The 22973-nt window shown below is 34.0% G+C and overlaps 1 protein-coding gene across 1 annotated transcript in view; it reads left to right on the top strand.

The window, feature by feature from the left end:
- Window positions 1–22973, top strand: part of LOC113072681 (receptor tyrosine-protein kinase erbB-4-like) — a 107775-nt gene that overhangs the window by 55828 nt on the left and 28974 nt on the right. The window contains exons 7-21 of the mRNA XM_026245653.1: window positions 1641–1759; window positions 1944–2085; window positions 2290–2403; window positions 3879–4005; window positions 4963–5036; window positions 5685–5775; window positions 7028–7227; window positions 9199–9331; window positions 9824–9917; window positions 11596–11750; window positions 12461–12505; window positions 12821–12953; window positions 14990–15112; window positions 15216–15314; window positions 22090–22275. Coding sequence (XP_026101438.1) covers window positions 1641–1759; window positions 1944–2085; window positions 2290–2403; window positions 3879–4005; window positions 4963–5036; window positions 5685–5775; window positions 7028–7227; window positions 9199–9331; window positions 9824–9917; window positions 11596–11750; window positions 12461–12505; window positions 12821–12953; window positions 14990–15112; window positions 15216–15314; window positions 22090–22275 — 1835 coding nt within the window. The remainder of the gene's footprint in view (window positions 1–1640; window positions 1760–1943; window positions 2086–2289; window positions 2404–3878; window positions 4006–4962; window positions 5037–5684; window positions 5776–7027; window positions 7228–9198; window positions 9332–9823; window positions 9918–11595; window positions 11751–12460; window positions 12506–12820; window positions 12954–14989; window positions 15113–15215; window positions 15315–22089; window positions 22276–22973) is intronic.

Here is a 22973-nt window from a genome sequence, read left to right as displayed (position 1 = left end):
GTTCAAAGTATCAATATATTTGAGCATTAATAAGCACTTTTGTATGCTAGTTATTTAGTCTGCTTTTTTGACTGTTGTGTCCAGACAGAATTTCATATTTGATTGTCTGCATCTCCAGTATGTGCCGGAGTAAACAAACCTTTATTATTTTGTATTTATATTTCTTTGTTTCTCAGTGTGGTTCTGAAGTTATACATTTTCATTTCGTACATCTTTTCTAATAAAAGGCAAACGTCTGCTGTCTGTTATTGTCAGTTTGAGCCTCTAGGCGAGTAGCTGTGATAATTAACTGGTAGGAGGGTTATCAGAGTATCTCTACTGTCTGTAACCTGCCGGTGATACAGCTCATAGTGTGGCTGATAATTAGACCAAAATAAAAGAGTGAAAGAAAGAAGGAGAGAGAGAGACAGGGATCATAAACTCTTCTTGAGCTCAGGGTGTCAGAGCCATGCTCTTTAACACCATAAGACATTTGAGACTGCTGTAGATGGCATGAAGTATTTCAGGTCATGGAGATTACTGACTGATAAGACAGAGTGACAAACTTTTTATTCGACAGTGTCTGTTTTGGTTTTGCTCAGCTGTCAGAAAGAGTGTATTGAGTGTACTGAGCCCTTATGTCAACCAAAAATCTAACTCAAGTATAACATTATCTTCTAGATCTATGCTAAGAATATGATGTGCGTGGCCAGTATATCAGTAGCAGATTATCAGAGATTATCAGCATCGGCCAAAATCATGCCTGCCATGCCAAATTGAGTCAGTTCCAGCTCCTACAAAGAATTTCATTTATATATTTATTTTGCAATGGATTGGAGTGCACATTTTATGTTTTAAAATACAGTACAGACCAAAAGTTTGGACACACCTTCTCATTCAAAGAGTGTTCTTTATTTTCATGACTATGAAAATTGTAGATTCACACTGAAGGCATCAAAACTATGAATTAACACATGGGGAATTATATATGGAATTATATACATAACAAAAAAGTGTGAAACAACTGAAAATATGTCATATTCTAGGTTCTTCAAAGTAGCCACCTTTTGTTTTGATTACTGCTTTGCACACTCTTGACCTTCTCTTGATGAGCTTCAAGAGCTAGTCACCTGAAATGATCTTCCAACAGTCTTGAAGGAGTTCCCCGAGAGATGCTTAGCACTTGTTGGCCCTTTTGCCTTCTGTCTGCGGTCCAGCTCATCTCGATTGGGTTCAGGTCCGGTGACTGTGGAGGCCAGGTCATCTGGCGCAGCACCCCATCACTCTCCTTCTTGGTCAAATAGCCCTTGATGCCTTTAGTGTGACTCTACAATTTTCATAGTCATGAAAATAAAGCAAACTTTTTGAATGAGTAGGTGTGTCCAAACTTTTGGTCTGTACTGTATATAAGTGTGAATTTTGAGCAAATATTGTGCAGAATAACTTTGTTTTATTTTCCGGAATTGACAGTATTTGTCAAATATATTTGATTTAATTTATTAAAAAAAAAGAAAAAATGAAATTTGAATTAAAATGTATCATTATTTTTATCAAACAATTATAAGTAAAAAATTATATATATATAGCACGCATTTATTGCCACTTGGTGAGAAAACTATTTTTGATTCTTTCTTTCTCCATCTATATTCACAATCGTACAGTGACAAAAACGGTGTGTGCAGAGCAGTGTGATGGACGCTGTTTTGGGCCGTACGTCAGTAACTGCTGCCACCGTGAATGTGCAGGAGGCTGTTTTGGACCCAAAGATACAGACTGCTTCGTAAGACAGCTCTTCCTGTATTGTTTAAAAAGTGTAATAAATGTAATGACAAATGCCTGTTCACTTTTAAAATAATTTGAAAGGTAACGTGTTGCACACTGAACGCTCTGCAGAGGTCTCACTTCATTATAAGCATGTATTATTGATCAACCACATGCTTATATGATTGTTTTTTTATTCTCAGGCTTGTACCAACTTTAATGACAGTGGGGCCTGTGTGACACAATGTCCTCAGCCATTCGTCTACAATCCAACAACCTTCCAGCTCGAACACAATCCCAACGCCAAATACACCTATGGAGCTTTCTGTGTCAAGAAATGCCCACGTAAGTTAGGTTTCTTAAAGGAATGGGATTACTGATTTATGAAATACACACTTTCTAAAGGTCTCTACTCTTCATTTGCTACAATAAAGAAATAAAGAAATAAATAAATGGTTTGGCCTGATTATATTTCTAATCTTCACCTCAGACTATATCTTTGCACAGCTGTATTATTAATATTCTAATATTGTGCTGTCTGGAAATCAGATAACTTCGTGGTGGATCACAGCTCTTGTGTCAGAGCCTGTCCGAGCAACAAGATGGAGGTGGAGGAAAACAACATCAAGATGTGCGTCCCGTGCACTGACATCTGCCCGAAAGGTCAGTGATATCCACATAGGTATTTTAGTTCTCATATTGACTTTAGTGTCATGATGATACATAAATCCAAGTCCCTTTAAGACAAGTCAGTTCACTTGGCAGTCATCTTGGTAATATCCCTTTTTGTGCAGGACAGGTAACAGTAAATCTTTAGTGTAAATCAGTGCTTCTCAAGTGGTGGGTCAAAACCCAAAAGTGGGTCATGGAGTGTACAGTCAAAGAAACAACATTAACAACGTGGTTTTATTATGAAAGACGTGTGAAAGACGTGTGTAAAAGCTGTTGACACTTCTGTCAGATGCAGTTTAATTAAAGAATGCTAGAGAAAAAATGCACTGTCCCGATTCAGTATCTGCAGTCAGATGAGATGTTGTCAGGCTTAATGTCAGTGTCATTATTCTATTGTTACGGAACTTGTTACGAAAAAAATAGTCTCTCACTTCAGAAAAACGAACTCATAGCGTGCAGCCGTGCACTCTTCAATTGCACACACAAATGCTGTGGCGCTTGCTGTATATCATTTCCCTAATGCACAATAGAAACCACGAGCATGCAACGTGTGAAATAAAAGTAAAGTACAAATACAAATACTTTTTGTTAGCTGGTTAGCCGGGAAGGATTTGCTTGAAGGTATGATATTTATTCTGTTCAGGAGCTGTTTCTATTTTTAAATAAAAGTTAATGTTAGTATTGTGCATTCAGCATGGTAATTGTTGTTTCCACAACCCAAAAATGCCATGCTAGTTTCACTTATGTTTAAATGACTGTGGTGGCTCATACCAACTTAGCTATATTAACAAAAACTAGTTTTGGACAGCCTAATATGCTGTTTATTCATCAATATTAGTAGTTTAACTTAAAGGCCAGAGTTTTATTCCTACTTTCTCCAAAATAAGCATTATGCTTTCTCCCATTAAATTTCCTCCCATTAAAAAGTCTCTGAAATGAAATGATGCTGGTGCTCTGATGTCTCAGCCAAGCTTCTTAATAATCTAAACGAACAAGACTACCTAGAGTAACCAGAAATACCCTTCTAGTCAGTCCATCCAAAACAGCACTAACCAGCCATGAAGATTCTTGCTAGTTTTATATGGTCTAAAAAGCAAGTGCACTGTAAACAGATTATTGGTCTATTCTGTAATGACTGTAATGAAAGTTTGTTGTTTTCAATAGAGAAAAGATTAATTAGGGATGACCACAGAATAAGCAGAAGTGATAATGGGCCCAAGCACCAAACTGGGTCATTTTAGTCAATCTCAATATGACTTGCATTTCATTATAATTAGGCACACAGTGAGGGGGAAATTGACTGGGTTGATGTTGAAATATCTCTTTTTCTTCAGTGAAATATGATCGATCCAATGTTTCAACTCTTTTTTTTTTTTTGTTACAACAGAGAAATGCATGTCTTTGAGAATGTGGTTGTGCTGTGTAAATGGTAAATTGTTGTTAAATGGGATGTTTGTGGTGTTCAGTGTGTGATGGTATAGGTACCGGCAGTCTTCAAACGGCTCAAACTGTAGATTCCAGCAACATTGATAAGTTTGTCAATTGCACCAAGATCAATGGCAACCTCATCTTCCTCATCACAGGCATCAAAGGGTGAGTCCAGTCTTTATCTACTGTATGCATGGCTTATACAGCCTTCAGATTTACAGTTTTGTCTTGGCACTTTTAATGAGCCTTTTTCTCACTAAGGTTCAAAGATGGTAAATATTCCCTAAATACAGTGGCATGCAGACATTTGGGAAACCGTTGCAGAATCTGTGAAAATGTGAATAATTTTAACAAAACTGACCAAGATCACACCAGAGCAGTGTGAGGAACTAGTGATATCCTGCAGCTGCAGATGTTCTGAAATCATTCAAAGCAAGTGTCTCTACACTTCCTACTAGTTTACGACAGCTGTATCCCTCCCAAATGTTAGTTGTGAAGATCTTTCATGCTACAGTGGTTACTGTTCTCTAATTTTGATCATTGTGTGCAGTGTGAATCACTATAAAGGTTTTTTTGTTGTTGTTGAAATGCCTTGGATAGTTTGTCAAACATATTAGTTGAACAGTGGTATACCTACAGCTGATAGTCCTTCAGATTTTAAGCAATGAAGATTAACAATATTTAAGAAAAAAAAAAGAATAAAAAAAATTTAAAGATTGTTCTCTAATTTTGATCTCTACTGTAAGTAATTTATTTTGTATTTAAAATGTTTAAGATGATATTTAAAGCAATAATATAATACATAACAATGTATACATTATAATATGTAATGTTATATATGTTTTAAATAAATATTCCAGGGTAAGGCATTTTACTCATTAGGATTAAATGTGGACCACATTTAAAAAGTGAACGACCTCAAAATAAAAATCTAATTTCTACAATTATAATCAAGCACTTTGTCTTGAACATGATCTTTGATTCTAAAGCAGCCTTAATTGGTAAAAAGAACAGGTTTCTGAAACTGGTGTAGGAGTGTAAAATGTCTTAGGCCACATATGCACGAGCGCACACACATTCATAACCTCTCTTCGGGCTTGTTTTGTGTCTTATGTTTAACAGGGACATGTTTCATGGTATAAAAGCTCTGGACCCTGATCGGTTAAATGTATTCCGCACTGTCAGAGAAATCACAGGTGAGCAACAGTCACCATTCATCACATGACAACCCATTAAGCCTGTGTAGCCTTGCGTGAAACCATTAACTTTCTCTATTTCTTCATACATTAACAATACCCTTTGAGTTGGGAAATATTCTTTGTCACAAATATCTTATCTTTACACGCTACACACAATATTTATTTGTTTATAAAGCCTCAAAGGAATGAACTATGACTCATGCTAAAAGCCTTTTGTCACTTTCAGCTTGTTCTTATGATCGTGCCAAATAGCTAATGGAGTGAAGCAGCGTTTTCAAAATGAAACTCAGAAACTGCTCTCTTGTGCGCCATTGGTGTACCCTCAGTTTAGACACATTTCTGCCAATACGAGCCAACAAACAGATAATTAAAACAATGTGCTTCTGAAGAAATGATGGTAATGGCAACCGTTCTTTTAATTAGCACAGTCATGTCCCTTAATATACTTTCATTTCAATGTAATGGGATCATTTTATGCTGTCAGACAGGCTGTAAATAATTTTGTACTGTACTCACTGGACCTGTGGCAATATCCTAAGCCACTGTCTGCTGTCATAGCAACAAACATTGTAATCTGTCTTATACGAAGGTATTTATTTTTTATTTTTTTTAATGATTCACTTCTTTTTCTCTCTGTTTTTGTAGGTTTCTTGAACATCCAGTCTTGGCCAGAAAACATGACAGATCTTGGTGTTTTTTCAAACCTTGCCACCATTGGAGGACGCTCTCTTTATAGGTAAATCAGCACAAATTTCTAGTTAAAAGTTGGGCTGCTGATTTAGCATGTTAATCTAATTAATTAGTTATAGGATAAAAAATTATGTATTAAAATTAACACACTTAATGTGTCTGGACTGCCCCTGCCCCACACTCAACATCTTATATTTCATAAGGTGTGTTCGACCTAAAGCAACACTGCAGACCGCTCATGTATGACATCAAAGTACGGTGATTGATTTGAAAGCATATGGAGCCGTCTGCTCTTTATTGCTCTAACTTTGATGCCATACACCGATCAGTCTGTGCAGCGCCACTTCAAGCTGGTGAAGAACATGATGCAGCCTATAGAATCCAGTTATATGCCCCTAAAATTCAAATAACTTCAATAAATAACTTATTCATCAGAACTGCCACATACTGCCAGTTTTAGTTTCTTATTTAGAGTATCATTTCATTTAAAATGATTTAACATTTACACATTGCTAAAAAAAAACAAAAAAACAAAAAAACAAGAAACATATTAAATAATAATAATAAAAATGAAGGGATACCCCCGCCCCCCACAAAAATAAAATAAAAAATAAAATAAAATTGAATGCTACTTTTAAAATATCTAAAATATCTCAGACAAATTGTGCAGTTATTATGTGATTAATAAGATAGATTAATTAATCACCACATATTGCCATTAATTAATTAAAAAATATTAATAAATTTGCAATGTCACTGTATTGGCAACAATTATGTATATATATATATATATATATAACCAGCTATATTGACTAAATGAAATGACTTTATGTCACAGTTATGTAGCTGAAATACGGGTGGATTGATGCTACCCATGAGTAAAGTCTGTTTTACTCACTCAACTCACAAAACCTTGTCCAAAATGCACTGCTGGACTAGTTTAGTGAAATCTAAAAAGGCCTTTGCACTTTCAGTAGGTTCGCAACTATGTGCTGTTGTCCCAAATGTACTTTTGCCCTGTCAAGTGTTGGGTTGAAACTTTCCACAGATTTGCTCATACTCTAAATTATTTGAATTATCTTTTAGAAATATATATTCAGAAATGTCCTCATAAACTACTTCTAAAAATTCCCTTGTTTCATTTTAGATAAAATTGAAAATGTTATCCTTCAGGATGTGGCACTTAAAATAGTTCCTGTAGCATTGTTGTGGTATATCAGAGATGTCCTCAATTATAGCATGCATTAATGTGAAGAAAAGAGAAGCCAAATTTGCTGTCTGTGGCTTTGTTTTCTCAGTGGTATTTCTCTGCTGATCCTAAAACAGCGCTGGATCTCTGCGCTGAAGTTCCAGTCTTTGAGAGAGATCAGCGCCGGTAACGTCTACATGACCAACAACAGCCAGCTCTGCTTCTACAACACAGTGAACTGGACCAGTCTGTTCCACACCAGCACCCAGAGAGCTCTGATCAAGAACAACAGGGACCCCAGAGAGTGTAGTGAGTGTTGATCAATTTCAGCTCTCATCTACAACTCCATCTGTTCAGTAACTGTTATTTCCTCTAAAAAAGATGTCATGTTTGCAGCAAGAATAATAATAATAATAATAATAATAATAATAATAATAATAATAATAATAATAATAATAATAATAAAAACTACTTGGCATCCTATAGTGATACATTTGCTTGAAAAGCTTCCATCAGACTTGTTAGTCTCTAAATAGACTTTAATTAGGCGGAAAATTGAGACTCAAAGTTGTTACTATAATTTAATTGCATCATATGTCTTAGTGAATTTTGTAATTAATATAATGGAACATTTATTTATTTATTTATTATTTATTTATTTTTTTGTTGAGAAATTGATATTTTTATTTAGCAATGATGCAATATAGGGATCAGAAGAGACAGCAAAGACATGTTTCAAATATTTCAATTTCAAATAAATGTTATTTTGAACTTTTTATTCATCAAAGAATCTTAAAAAAAAGAAAAAAAAAGAGAAGACAAAAGAAAAGAAAACTGTTTTCAACTTTGGTAATGAGAATAAATGTTTCTTGAAGAGCAAATCAGCACAGAACGATCTCTGAAGGATCATGTGGCACAGAATGGATTAAAATGGAAAACAGTTCTTTTAAATTGTAATAATATTTCCTGATCTTACTGTTTTTACTGTATTTTGATCAAATAAATGCAGCCTTGCTGGGCATAAAAAAAAAAAGTTTGTCAAAAAAAAACAACAACAACTCAGTATTATTCAATTAAGTATTGAACTATTCTATATTCTCACTGCTGTAGCCCCAGAATTTGACTTTTTATCTAATGAAGATGTTGCCAGACAGAGAGCCATTTCCAGCGTACACTGCCAAGCTGGATGTAATTAGTGTGCTAATAAGTCTGTAACATTAGGATCAATGGCTCTGTTAGCTGACTAATTCATCAGACTCTTTTCCACACCACTGATCAAAGTGCACTGATCTACACAACAGATGCCCACAGTGTTTTCACACACAAGCAACATGTTCATATGAACGAAAATGTGTTTGCAAACCCTACTGAGGAGTAAGAATCACTGTTTTATGTAGCTGGTGAATTTGAAACCTGTCCTGTTTAAGGTACAATGACACTGCCCTTCAGTGTTGCAAATTAAGTTGGGCCCATTTAATGCAAAAAACAAAAAACAAAACAACAACAACCTTCCATTAAATCTGAATACATATTGTTTAAAAAACTGATCATTTAGTTTGAGCTATTTTGTGCATATTGCTAAAATATGGAAAAATATATTAAATTAAATTATAGATTAAAATATAATCAAATTAATCACAATAGTAATACATTTAATGCATAGTTTCTGGATAAATGTATCAATTTTATTTGACCCACAAACCTTTGAACAAGAATGCATTGTTTGTGTGTAGTGTTGTCATGATACTGGAATTTCTAACTTCGATACGATACCTTGAAAAAATATTGATATTCGAATAAAATTTTCAATATATCGAAGAGAAAAAAAAAACTGCCACAATATAACATTTAATTTAAAGATAAATATAACAAGTATAGAACATGACAATGAGATATATTTTACAAGAACAAAAATGTCTTGAGGTAGTGCACTTGTACAAAATCCTCTCAGATTGACTTGCATTTAAAAACCAGTAAAAGTGCAAGTAAAAACAAATACATAAATAAATAAATAAATAAATAAATAAAGTGCAATCTTTTGTATTTCCAAGTAAAATCAAATCGAATCACAATATCAACAAAAGGATTCTTAAACTTAAAGCAAAAACAAAATCAGTGCAATCGTGCATCTTTGCATGCATATTTCATGAATACAATAAATACACTAGCATATTTGTGGAATAGAGGTGTCAATGTTCCAAATTAAGAAACTAATTGCAGTGTTTTCTTTCTTTCTCTTTGTATGCGTCTGTTTTTTTTTTTTTTTTTTTTTTTTTTCAGCTAACGAACAAATGGTTTGTGATCCGTTGTGTTCAGAGGGAGGATGCTGGGGTCCCGGTCCAGACCAATGTCTCTCATGCAAATACTTTAGCCGAGGAAGGACATGTGTCAAGTCCTGTAATTTATATAATGGGTGAGTATGTGTGCAAACGGATCAGTTGCGGTGTCAGTTTGCTTATCTGTATAGCTTGTTTTTCTTCAAAGTTCTTGCTTTTCTATTTCTTAAACCACTTTAGCTTGCAGTTGGCTTAATATGAATGTGTTTTTCAAATGCAGATTTTCTGCAGTATGACTTTCATGATCAGGCTATCAAGATCAAGGGATCAAAATGCTTTTAATGCTATTTATAACTCAAAGGAATAGTCCGTCTCTCATACTTATCAGGCAGGCTGAAAAAAATAACATGGAGATGTGGAAACAGGCTTTAAAAAAAGAACAGGCAAAATGTCCAATGCTAGTCTTTTGTTTGCAAATGTAGTGTGTGTTTTGTGTCATTCAAGAATTAGTTGAGCATTTATGAAATACTTTTTTTTGTGATGAAAATATAGCTTGTAGTCATTGCACATTTTATGAGAAAATGTTTATGCATTTTTGTTATGCATAACCTCTAAAGTATCTGTTCTAGGGATGTTCGAGAGTACGCCAATGGCTCGGTTTGTGTTGAGTGTGACAGCCAGTGTGAAAAAGCCGGAGAGAAAAGTTTGACCTGCCATGGCCCGGTAAGAGCCTAAAAGCCATCTAAGACTATTTGTTACTTGGATTTTGATTTTACTTTAATTAAAACTTGATATCCTTTGACATGGAACAACAGAAAAACAATCTTAGATTTCTTAGAGTCGATTGCATGCTCATCTCATCACAGCTCCAGACTGAATATAAAGTGAAACAGAGTGATATTGATTAGAAACAAATTAAGCTATCTACTTACAGTCTCAACATTATTGATTAAAATCATGTCTGTATCCTCATTCAAAATGGTTACATTATCAGACTGAAGTAGATGATGCAAGCCTTGGCTAACCATGCTGTATCATACAGATGCATATTATTGTTGCAAAAACTTTTTATACTTAAATTTATACTTAAGAGGCAAACCCCTAACACAAAATCACACGGCATGTCCAAAATGTCCTACATCTGTGTTATGGATATGAATGATATATAAAATAATGTTTTTTTTTTTTTTTTTTTTTTTAAGATACTGTAGGTGTGCTTTTACTTTCCTTACCTATTGGACTTATGATTTTTGTTTGTTGCATGGTTAAAATGCTATACTGTAGTTGAATGCTCAGCAATTCTGAAGTTTGGCGTCAGAACCTTTTAAGAAAATGGGCATGTTTTTGTGACATATCAGGACACAACTCTGTATAATGACATGGGTATGACACAGGTATTACAAGGAGAGGGTGACTTATGAGGACATAACCCATGTCCCCATTTTTCCAAACGCTTATAAATCATACAGAATTAGTTTTGTAGAGAAATTAAAAATGCACAAAGTTTCCTGTGAGGGTTAGGTTTAGGGGTAGGGTTGGTGAAGGGCCATATAATATACAGTTTCTACATTATAAAAACCATTACACCTATGGGATGTCCCCACTTTTCACTGTGTGTGTGTGTGTGTGTGTGTGTGTGTGTGTGTGTGTGTGTGTGTGTGTGTGTGTGTGTGTGTGTGTGTGTGTGTGTGTGTGTGTGCGTGTGTGTGTGTGTGTGTGTGTGTATGTGTGTGTGATAAGACATGTTCGCTGCCCGCTTTAAATCAAACACAGAGATGAAGCAGTGTGGTAAGATCACATTTATTTGAATTAATTATTGAGAACAAGAATGAGAGAGAGAGAGAGAGATAAAAGTTACACATGTGAATTATTTGCATCTAATCTAATTCTTTCCTTATTAATTCCTTGTTTTATTTTTGTACCATTATTATTACAATTGTTATGATTATTTTACTTTCTTTTATGTCAAGCACTTTGAATTACCATTGCGTAGGAAATGTGCTATTTAAATAAGCGTGCCTTGTCTTTCCTTGCATCTGAGAGTCTCTCTGTACAAATAAAGAAGCTGTGGGTTTAGTTACTTCAATAACACAGATTTTAGCCACTTGTTGCTGAGAAATATAATTTTCTCCTGAATATTTCTGTGTGTGCGATCTCTGATCTCAAGTGATCTATGTGTGTGTGTTAATTAAAGCACAGCATTGCATAGTTTTTCTTTATAGTAAACCCAAGCCAAACTGAACCGGAAGCTATTAAATAAACATTAACAAAGGGAGCATACAGCTACATGCCCATGCCTTTTTCACTAAATGTTTCCTTTCCACTTGTAAAACAGTACGTCATTCTCTTGAGACACTTTTCATTTCCTAATCTTTCGTCTTCCTCTCTTCTGACATTAAAGGGGCCAGATCACTGTCTGAAGTGCTTGCATCTCAAAGACGGACCCAACTGCGTAGAGAAATGCCCTGATGGTCTGCAGGGAGCAAACAGCTTCATCTTCAAATATGCTGAGACCAACAATGAGTGCCATCCCTGCCACCCCAATTGCACCCAGGGGTATGACTGATTGCTTGTGTTTGCTCATAAATCTATTTGCAAGCTTCTTTTCTTTCTTTAACTGCATCAAACACAATATGCCCATAGCACTTACCTAACTACCCATGTGGGTAAAGCCTTTGTGATTACCACATTCAGTCTTAGATAAATGAGCTTGGGGGATTTGAGAATGGAGAGAACAGGTTCCTGACTTCCTAGATCAGTGGTTCAAAACTGTTTTTTTTCTGCAGGACCCAGATTTTTATGCTGGACATCAATGGATGACCCAACACAGTGATTAAATAGTTTTTTGGACACAATCATCTTTCACACTTAGGACAGAAATTTATTTTATACATGGATTGGCTGAACATGTAGCTTGTAGCTTGAGTTTTCAGTTTGTAAGTCACTTTGCATTCCCTTGTTAGTTGAAAATTCAGTACTCAAACACTTTTGCATAGAAGAAATTAAGGCTATTAAAAAAGTAATAATAATTGTATAATTGTATCATAATAATTTGGATAAAATAAAGTTGTAAAATTGTCACATTCGTAACAGTTAATCACTTTTTTCTACTTTTTTATTTTTTCAATTAAGGCTACTCATTTTGTTTTAATCATTTAAGACAGTATGAGAAATATATGGTGTTTATTGCTTTAATCTAACAGTCTGTTGCAGTGTAACTGAAATAAGTTGATTGTAACTTGATGATATGATATTCTATGTTGCAGTTGTAGTGGACCCCGAGTACAAGATTGTGCTGGCATGTTGGACAGGTAAAAGCTTTCACAAATGCAGCCAATTTCAGTAAAAAAAAGAAAAAGAAAAAGCCAAATAAAATTATTTCCTGCACTGAGAGATTATTTGGGAAATTAAATACAAAGAAAAAAAAAAAAAAATTATATATATATATATATATATATATATATATATATATATATATATATACATTCATAAATAATTTAAAATAAAATACAATATTGAACTAATAATATAAAATAACAAGTATGCAGTGCTGTGTGTTCTTTTCTTGTTTTTAGGGATAAGGCATGCATAGCAGTAAAACTTGATATTTTCTTTTGATCTTCCAGGACTCCTCTGATTGCAGCTGGGTTAATCGGGGGTCTCTTTGTGATGGTCATCATAGCTCTGGGTGTGGCCGTTTACATCCGCAGAAAGAGCATTAAGAAAAAGAGAGCTTTACGTCGTTTCCTGGAGACTGAGGTGAGACAGGCCTGTTCTCATAAATTTACATAAATCAGTAACCACCGACTAAAACAGAAACATTCCACACAATATACATAATATCTTCTGTCTCTTCTATCTGTCACAATGCATCAAAATCCTTCCCTGTCTACAGCTTTTTTTTTTTTTTTTTTTTCTTGGTGAGCTGCATGCTTAAAAATTCCCCAGCACACACTCCATAAAGTATTCGGTGGAAGGCCTTCCTTAAATGCATGGCAGGTTTGTTGGGTTAATGCATAGTCCTGTTGCCCTGAATGACTGTGCAGCCTATTAAAAAACATGGCCTGTCTATGCTGGTTTGGATAATTTGCAGGTGGAGCATCAGTGTTATAGACAGCTGTCACCCTGAGAAGATGCCCTGTATCCCAAAAGCTGACAGAGACACTCGCACACTAGAATCCTGAAATCCGTTTTAGCAAACCTGAGGCTTCTGTTCAAGTAGGTTATATGTTTCTGCCAAAAGGAAAGCGATTAGGAGAGATCTAGACCACCCAGTTTTTTAATAAAACATGCATGAAAATGTTCTAATTTATTTTTATTTTTATTTATTTATTTAGCTTGAATGGACGGAAGAGTTGAAATTATGTTGAAACATTCCTTTTCTTCAGCTGAAAGCTTTATAATAATATTAAACCACTCATACACTATCCTTTTACAGTGAGAAAAAATAAATAAATAAATTGTATGTTTGACAGATGTTTCTCTTTCAGCACCACATATCTGGACAGCTCCCTCTAATGCACAGTCTGAATGCTGGATTCCAGCACCACAGAGATGGACAGCTCCACACTGTGTGTGTTCAGTCTGCACTTCCATAAAACAAAGTGACAGCCTTCCATTCTGTGCTGTGATTGGTCACTTAAATTAACAGTTAGCCCCAAATAATGGATAACAAAATTTTCATGTATACAAATTGTTAAAATGTCACTATAAAAGTGCCTTTTCCATTACCTAAGATTGAAAGTGCTGAGAGGACTGCCTGTATAAGGTATGCTGGAAAATTTCTCCTTCGTTCTCATAAATAAAAACAGTGTATCCAGGGACTAAAGGTCATTATTTTAACTGTTATCAAGGGTTTAATTCCTCCATTCAGAGAAACAACAACAACCAAGAAAGACATTTAGCAAATACTTTTTTTTTTTTTTTTCAAAACAATGTATTTGCTGTACTTATTACTTGGAAAATTTCCAGTATAATATATATAATATATAATAATTCATTCAACTCCATAATTGTTCCATTTTCATAATATATATCATATTATTTTTCAATTTTATTTTATTGTGATGTAGCAGCCTAACTGTCAAGTAGGAAAAAGTACTTTGTACATTCTGCTAAAGTTCTTTATTTGGATTCCACAAAATAAAGACAAACAAGTGTGGAACAGTATGAATATGTGTAAATAATAGTGTTTTTATTTATTTATTTATTTATTTATTTATTTATTTATTTATTTATTTATTTATTTATTTATTTTAACTTTGAGTTTCCTAACAGGGGCACAATGTTGATAGCTCATGGATCAAGCTTTATGGTGTTTAAACCTGCAATCCTTTGGTTTACAGCCAGATCTAGCACCACTGCACCACAAAAAAAAAATAAAAATAAAAAAAATAAATAAAAATAAAAAACACTACCTTCTTCTTAGACAGGTCTGAAATCAGTTTATTGCGGAAACACAAGCTACTAAAGAAGTCCAAGATTCCATGCAAACAAACACACACACTCAGACACAGAATGTTTTTATTTTTTATTTTTTTATTTTTTTATGCAAGCCAGCCCCCAATGAAACTACAAATGCCACTTTGTATTTAGCAATTATATCTTTGTACATCCTTTCAACCTTTCCCTCTTCTCTACCCCTCTTATCTTCAGTAGCTTGGTTCCCTTCACTGCATAAACAAACTTAATTCTGAAAACATGGTTAAATGAAACTTCTAAGAGTTTGTTTTGGAGCTCTGTGTATTTGTGCATTCAAAAGTTGTGAATGATCTAAGGCTTGGTTGTTCAAGCAGTTGGTGGAGCCATTGACGCCCAGTGGTACCGCGCCAAACCAAGCCAAGCTGCGTATATTGAAGGAAACTGAACTTAAGAGAGTCAAGATTCTGGGAACTGGAGCCTTTGGCATGGTCTATAAGGTAACACTTCTATGTTTATTGTGTCTTCCTGTCAGCATTTGTTGTTTTATATGATTTCCTTAAATTTTGGTTTGTTGGCTAATTCTAATGTCTTCTTTATAAGGGAATCTGGGTTCCAGAAGGGGAAACTGTGAAGATTCCAGTGGCTATAAAGATACTCAATGAAAGTACAGGACCTAAAGCCAATGTGGAGTTTATGGATGTAAGTAAAACACCTTGATCTTAATAATACCCCTTTAAGCGGTTGTTTAGAAGTCAGTTTAGCCATTCAGGTTGACATCAATCAAACTTGATCCCATTTACTTTTCTTAATAAACATTCCTGGTCTTAATTTTGCATAATATTGTGTGCATTATTCTAAAAAAAAAAAAAAGTTTATCCTTGTTAAATTAGAAATATAGCTTATTTTACCTCACCACATCAAATTGAATGATGTTTAACAATAACCAAATCAGTTTTTTTTTTTCAGTCACATATTTTATCACACTTTTTTTTTCTTTTCTCGTTGACACTCTTTCTCTCTCTTGCTCTCCCAAGATTCAGGAAGAGGTCAAGCTCCTTTCAAAAAACATGAAAATGCTGCCTCATGTGCTGTGGACAGTGTTGGGTGTAACACAATACTGTAATTAAATTACTGATCCACTGAAAAATTAAGTCTAAATTAAGTCTAAAAAAAAAATCACACACGATTCTGTTGATCTTATGAATGCCATGATCATTTATGTGTTATTCTCACCTACATTAAAGTGTTTTTACATAAACCTGTACGGATTTTACTAGTTGGGCTTTTTCTTGCCAAACTAAAATAATATATTGATTAACTTTTCTAAAGCTTTTTTTTTTGTTATTCAGATATGTTGTTATTTGTTAACCAAAGAAGGTTTTTTATTTATTTATTTATTTATTTTTATTTTTTTACAGTATTACAGTTGTTTTAAAGCTGAAAGGCTAAACCAGTATATGTTTGACTCAAATTGAAAAATTATAGAGTTTAATTTCTATTAAGGTTTATAGGGATTTTAAGTTGTAGCCTATTTAGTGATTTGAATAATTAAGTTACTTGTTGAGTAACTCAATTACTTTTCAGACAGAGTAATTAGTAATTTAATTTAAATACAATTTGATGATGTAATAGTAGTTAATAACTTTTTGAAAGTAACTTACCCAACACTGGCAGCGGATAACTGCAGTTGCCTAGGAATTTCTTTGTGCATGTTTCTGTATTCTGTTAACTGTGCACATACATGAGCAGTCAAGATGATGCAGACCTACTTATGAAAGATTCGTATTCATCACTGTCTATGTTGTAACACTTACATATTAATTTATTATGTGTGCATTTATGAAGGCACTTTCTTCCTTTTGAAACATACATCTATGAGTGAGACAGGGCAGCAGTTGCAGGTGAGGTCAGGCTCACTGATAGTTATCTTTGCTGTAGAAGGCAAGAGTACAAAAGCATTTGCAGAGAGACTTGTTATGCTCCGTGTAGGATTTATGCTTACAGTGCTGTCATTTGCTTTGTTGTTAATACATAAAAAAAAAAAACTATATATATATATATATATATATATATATATATATATATATATATATATATATATATATATATATATATATATATATATATATATATATATATATATATATATATATATCATGCATGAGTTGTTCATGACCTTCTCCCTGACCCTTTGAATGAAATGAGCTGTTTATTTGTTATTTGTACATGAAGAAATCTATTTAAATGGCCTCTTCATATGTAAAACGAGATACAGCACTATGAACTGGAGATTTGCTGTCAGCTCCAGTCAAGTTTGAACATTTCGATTCATAATAGCCTTCATGCAAAGCTGCATTACAAAGACAGGTTCACAAAGCATAGTGCAAACAAAGTGCCTTATGTAGAATTAAATAGAAAAGGAAACTATGCACAAAATTCCATGATTGTGTATTGTGTATTTGCAACAGAAAGGCGTAAATGTGTGGATAGGGATGAGATTATAGTCTCCTGTATGAGAATTAATGCCTCAATGAACTAATTAAATTCAGTTATTCCTAATGTCAGCTTGTTAGGTGTATAAGACATCTGGGTCATTCTCACGAAACTGTTGAAACGCCATGTCACTAGTGATTTTAGATATTAAACATGCAATTTAGTAATATATAAAAACACCATAATAAAGACAATACTGTTCTCTACCTTGCACAAAGAGTAATTTCAACATAGGAATTAATTATTTTTGCATTTTATTGCGTTTTCTGCTGAAATTCTCATTACCGCAATGCGTCCAGCTGTATCTTAACTTATGTTATGTTGTAATTTAAACAAATTACAATAAAAATATTCTGAAAAAAGTAAATGGATATTCTTCTATAATTTTTCACATGACAGAAAAATGACAGATTGAATATTCATGTACAATAATAATGATACAATAGTGGAAATATAAAGTGTCCATGACTAATGTTCTCATCCTCCGCAATATTTTTTGAGGGTCATTTATGCACACATTTTTTTTTAAAATATAAATCTTGATTTTAAATTAAGCAACACATGAGGCAGAACCTTCAAAATACCAACAAGGTAGGCAGATATCTTCATATTGTTCCAGTTAAAAGTGTAAAATTCTCTTGTCAGAACGTCTACACGACAAATTGATTATCATCACCGAAACGGGTAGTTTTCCACATTTAGAAAAATATTAGATTACAAATTTTCTATGAAAATATACTTAATTAATGCCTGATTATATCTACTGAGTAATAAATTTGCTAAATCATCATGGTTTCTCTGTTGTTAGCAAAACATGCTAAGACACCTCATCCTCCGCAACACCATTTTCACTCACCGCAACAATTTAAGGCCAGTTGCGGTAGAGAGAACCTCTTTTTCGGTAATGAGAATTTAATCATACAGACTATTTTTAAATGTATAAAATTAGTTATTAAATTAAATATTATTTAATAACAAAACAAAAAAGCTTAAGCAAAGGCTAGGGTGACCAATTTCAGAGAAAACGTTTATACCAACCCACCAAACCCCAGGAAGGAGAGAGACATTGTGGGTTAGAGGTTACAGCAGGAGTAGTTATCAAAAATTGTTGGGAATCCTACACAAATGTTGGTGCATCTATCATTATGAGGACTTTCTATAAGTGTAATGATTTTTATACTGAGCAACAGAACTTTGTGTGTGTTTGTGTGTGTGTGTGTACGCACTGCTGTGTGTGTGCACTTTGGATGGGTTAAATGCAGAGCACAAATTCTGAGTATGGGTCACCATACTTGGCTGTATGTCATATTGGAATAATTTCTAAAGGATCATTTGACACTGAAACCTGGAGTAATGATGCTGAAAATTCAGCTTTGTCACCACAGAAATAAAATTCTGGTTTAAAGTATATTAAAAAGATAACAATCACTTTATCATAATATTACTGTTTTTACTGTAGTTCTGATCAAATAAATGCAGCCTTGATGAGCAGAAGAGGCTTTAAAAAACTTTTATTATTTTTTATTATTGATGCTAAACTTTTGAATGGCAGTGTATTTAGATATGACAAAATGCAGCAGTTTTAAATTCTAATTCAAAAACAATTATTAAAGAATGGTTAGGGTTAAATTAAAGGAGAACATCTTTATGGAAAAAAGAAAAATATATTGTGAACCATCTTTTTAGGAATGAGCGATTTTGGAAAAACTTTAGGTAAACACTTGGGTGTACTCTTTACCAGAACCAACTCTTTCAGTAGAAAGAAAAAAATCCACTTGAGTTATCATAGACTACATTCCCACTGTCAATGACAATTAATAAATAGTTATTACATAATTACATGATTATTACATAAAATATAAAATAAAATAAGAAACATTATTTTGTAATAATGTATTGTGAATATTTTTTTAATAATAAAACTAAAATTACAAAACTAATATTAGTCTTGTTTGTTTTCTAACATTGCACTATTAAGTATTTATTTTTGTGGAAAACCACAGGGTCCCCTTTAAACAGCTTCTCTTAAAACTTATTCATAAAGCAGCTGTGACAGAATTTTACTAAGGAATGGGGAGAAATCTTAAGCTAAGAAAAAGAGTGAGGACGACCTTTTTGGTATGGATGATGTCAGCATGATTACTAACTACACCCACAGTGATTGGCTGATAAGGGATGGGTATCTGTCAGTTATTTTATAATATAAATATTGTAGAATGAGATATCATGTTGCCATAATCAAATAAAGATTTCAAAATAAAAATGTTGCAATATTCAAATAAAGTTTGAACTAGAGTGTCACTAATTAAACAAGCATATGTTCAGCTAATTGTCAGCCTCTACATGTCTGCATCTTATAAATAATTGTTATATGTATAAGCAGCCTTTTATTTAACAGACTAGAATTATTATGGCTGATATGACAGTAAGATTTAGTACAAAGGTAAAATAAATCCAAACTGGATTGCTGAGGAAACAGCCATTTTAATATTGTGTATGATTTGGTCTTTGTGATTTAGCTGTCCTCTTGACTACCACTAATTTTTCACAGATTTAAGAGCTGATTTTTACATAAAAACACTTTATGAAGTACTTGAAGAAGAGTCAAAGAGTCCTAAAGATGTGGAGTTAGGAGCAACATTTAGTTTCACTTAAAATATTTTGTGAAAATGGCCCCTGGTGTTTTTACCCTATGTTATCTAGTTATGAAGCACTGCAAAATAATTTATGCCAATATTATCTAATTTATTTTCTACATTAAATATTATTTGTTTGACTATACCACATACTTAATATGCCTATTATCATTACCGAAATCATGAACCTCATTTCCGTAACCTATGTATCATTACCGCAACATGCATTCTTTTAAGATTTATTTAAGAAATTGAAAAATAGTAGTCTGCTTTTAAATGTATGTGCAGAATCTATACATTGTGTTCTTTCAGGTTTGCCACATCATTTTGAAAATATTTCAGTTTTTAATGAAAAAAAATATAAAAATGGGTTGCAAAATGCAGAAGGTGTTGCGGTAATGAGAGAAATAATTGAAAAACACATAAAAATTTTATTATAAAAATATATTTTATACCAAAGTTTCAAGTAACTGTGCATGACTGTTAATAAACCATTTTTAAAAATGTTAAAATGTATTATTTTTCCCCATGGCACTGGACTTTTCAGAGTGTTACGGTAATGAGATTTTTAACGACATGTTTTGAAAAATATGTTAAAAAAATTGTTGAATTGTCAGTAAAACTTATTTCAATTTATGGTCACCGACACTTCAGACCTGGCTCTTAATGCTTAAAAAGAAAATTTGTTGATACAAACATTTTTTTAAATGTCATATATGAAACCTTTGAAACTACGATTTCGTGAGAATCACCCATCTGGAAAATCTGATTATTCAGAAATGGAAGAAATACAAAATAATCATCAGTCGGCCTCAGTCTGGAGATCTCGCCTCATGGGGTAAGGATGATCATAAGAATGGTGAGGCATCAGCCCTGAACTACACAGAAGGAGCTTGTTAATAATGATATTAAGGCAGTTGGGACCACAGTCACCAAGCAAACCATTGGTAATACACTATGCCGCATTGGACTGAAATCCTGCAGCGCCCACAAGTTCCCCCTGCTCAAGGAGGCACATGTACAGGTTGGTTTAAAGTTTGCCAAGGAACATCTAAATGAATCAGAGAAGGCTTGGGAGAAAGTGCTGTGGTCAGATGAGACCAAAATTTAGCTCTTTGGCATTAATTCATCTCGTCGTGTTTGGAGGAAGAGAAATGCTGACTATGACTCCAACAACAACACCATCAAGCACAGGGTTGGAATATTATGCTTTGGGGCTGTTTTTCAGCTAAAGGCACAGGGTGACTTCACCACATTAAGCTGCAAATGGCCAGGCCCAGGTACTGTAAAATCTTGGACGAGAAGCCTTCCCTCAGCCAGAACACTTAAGATGGGTCATGGATAAATTTTCAAGGATTACAATGACCCAAAATATTCCGCAAAGGCAACAAAGGAGTGGCTCAAGAAGAAGCGCATTAAGGTCATGGAATGGCCCAGCTAGTCTCCAGACCTCAATCCTATAGGAAATCTGTGGAGGGAGCTGAAACTTTGAGTTGCCAAATGACTGCCAAGAAACCTTAAGGATTTAGAGATAATCTGTAAGGAGGGGTGGATCAAAATCCCTCCTGATATGTGTGCAAATCTGGTGACCAACTAAAAAAATCGGACCCATATTAAGTGGCCTTAACTACTATGTACTTACATTTTAATTCATATTTTAGTACAATTTACTTGTTGTGTACATACATGTTTTTACATTGTACTTATATTTAAAAAAACTACATGTAATTACATCTGTATTTAATTTCTGTAATTACATTTATAATTACACTGTTGACCCATACTTTACACCTTAACCCACCCTTAAACTTACCCATACCTCCTCCAACCCTCTCCCTAACCTTACCCCTATCCCACCTCAATAGCAGCAAAAGTGTTTTACAATACAACATGAACACAATAAGTACATTGTACTTATTTTTTTATGTAAGGACATAGTGGTTAAGGCCACCTAATATAAAGTGGGACCAAAAAAACCATCTAATTTCTGTGCTTGCCATCAAGGGTTTCTGCACCAAGTACTAAATCATGTGTTGCTTAAGGATCAAATAGTTATTTCACTCACTGAAATGCAAAATAATTTCTAACCCATCCATCCATCAACAAGGATTTAGATTTTTTTTTTCAGTAAAGTGTCTTGACATTTGTTTCAAAAGTAAAAAATTATTAATTAAAACAACATCTTAAAAGTGTGCACACATGTACACGAGATGCTGCAGAATATGCCAATGAACTGTCAGAGATTTCTGTCTAGCATGTTTACATAAAATAATGTTTTATCTCCCATGAGATACATTTACTTTGTGTGGTTCAGTGACCTGATCTTTTCTGTTTCTGGACATTAGGAAGCACTGATCATGGCCAGCATGGAGCATCCTCATCTAGTGCGTCTTTTGGGGGTCTGCTTGAGTCCCACTATTCAGCTGGTAACTCAGCTCATGCCCCATGGCTGCTTGCTGGACTACGTACATGAACACCAGGAGAACATCGGCTCCCAGCTGCTGCTCAACTGGTGCGTGCAGATCGCAAAGGTAAGCAGTATTTCATGTGTTTGTGGTATCAGTTAGAAAGTGTCCCTGTATGTACTGTAGGAGTTATATACTGATGATTTCTAGATCATAAATGGAAAGTGACCAATGCTTGTCAAGCTCCAATATTCTGATTGGCTGTGCATTAAAACTGTTTATCTGATGATTTAAAATAGGCAGAATGCTAGATCTAACAAGCCACAACTAATGAAAATAATACGTTTTACCATTCACGGTCAAATTGCACTATAAACATAAGTGACAGCTGTTGTTTAATACTCACATAGTTGTGGATTGTCTATTACTTATATGATTCATGCAGTATATTCCATCGTCTAAAACCATGCTATCATTTCAGATCGCTCAAACACCACAGCGTTTTCTAGGTAACATCCACCTTTGAATGGTTTAATTGTATTTGTACTGCACATGATGGGGGACAGTATAAACACACACACACACACACACACACACACACACACACACACACACACACACACACACACACACTTCTGCATATATTTTCCTTTATTCACTAAGATCATGTTGATCAATTAAAAAAAGAACATAGTATACAAACTATTTTGTTGGAGTACTTCTTAATCTTGTAATAAAGGGCAGGCTGGGTAATTGAAGGCAACATGAATTTTAAAGGCTTCCATCAGTCTTCATTTCAGCTTGGAATTGAAAAACTAACCATC

This window comes from Carassius auratus, unplaced genomic scaffold (genome assembly GCF_003368295.1).
Source record: "Carassius auratus strain Wakin unplaced genomic scaffold, ASM336829v1 scaf_tig00009860, whole genome shotgun sequence".
Taxonomy (NCBI): domain Eukaryota; kingdom Metazoa; phylum Chordata; class Actinopteri; order Cypriniformes; family Cyprinidae; genus Carassius; species Carassius auratus.
The sequence above is the reverse complement of the archived record's forward strand: the minus strand, read 5'-3'. Positions and strand labels throughout refer to the sequence as shown.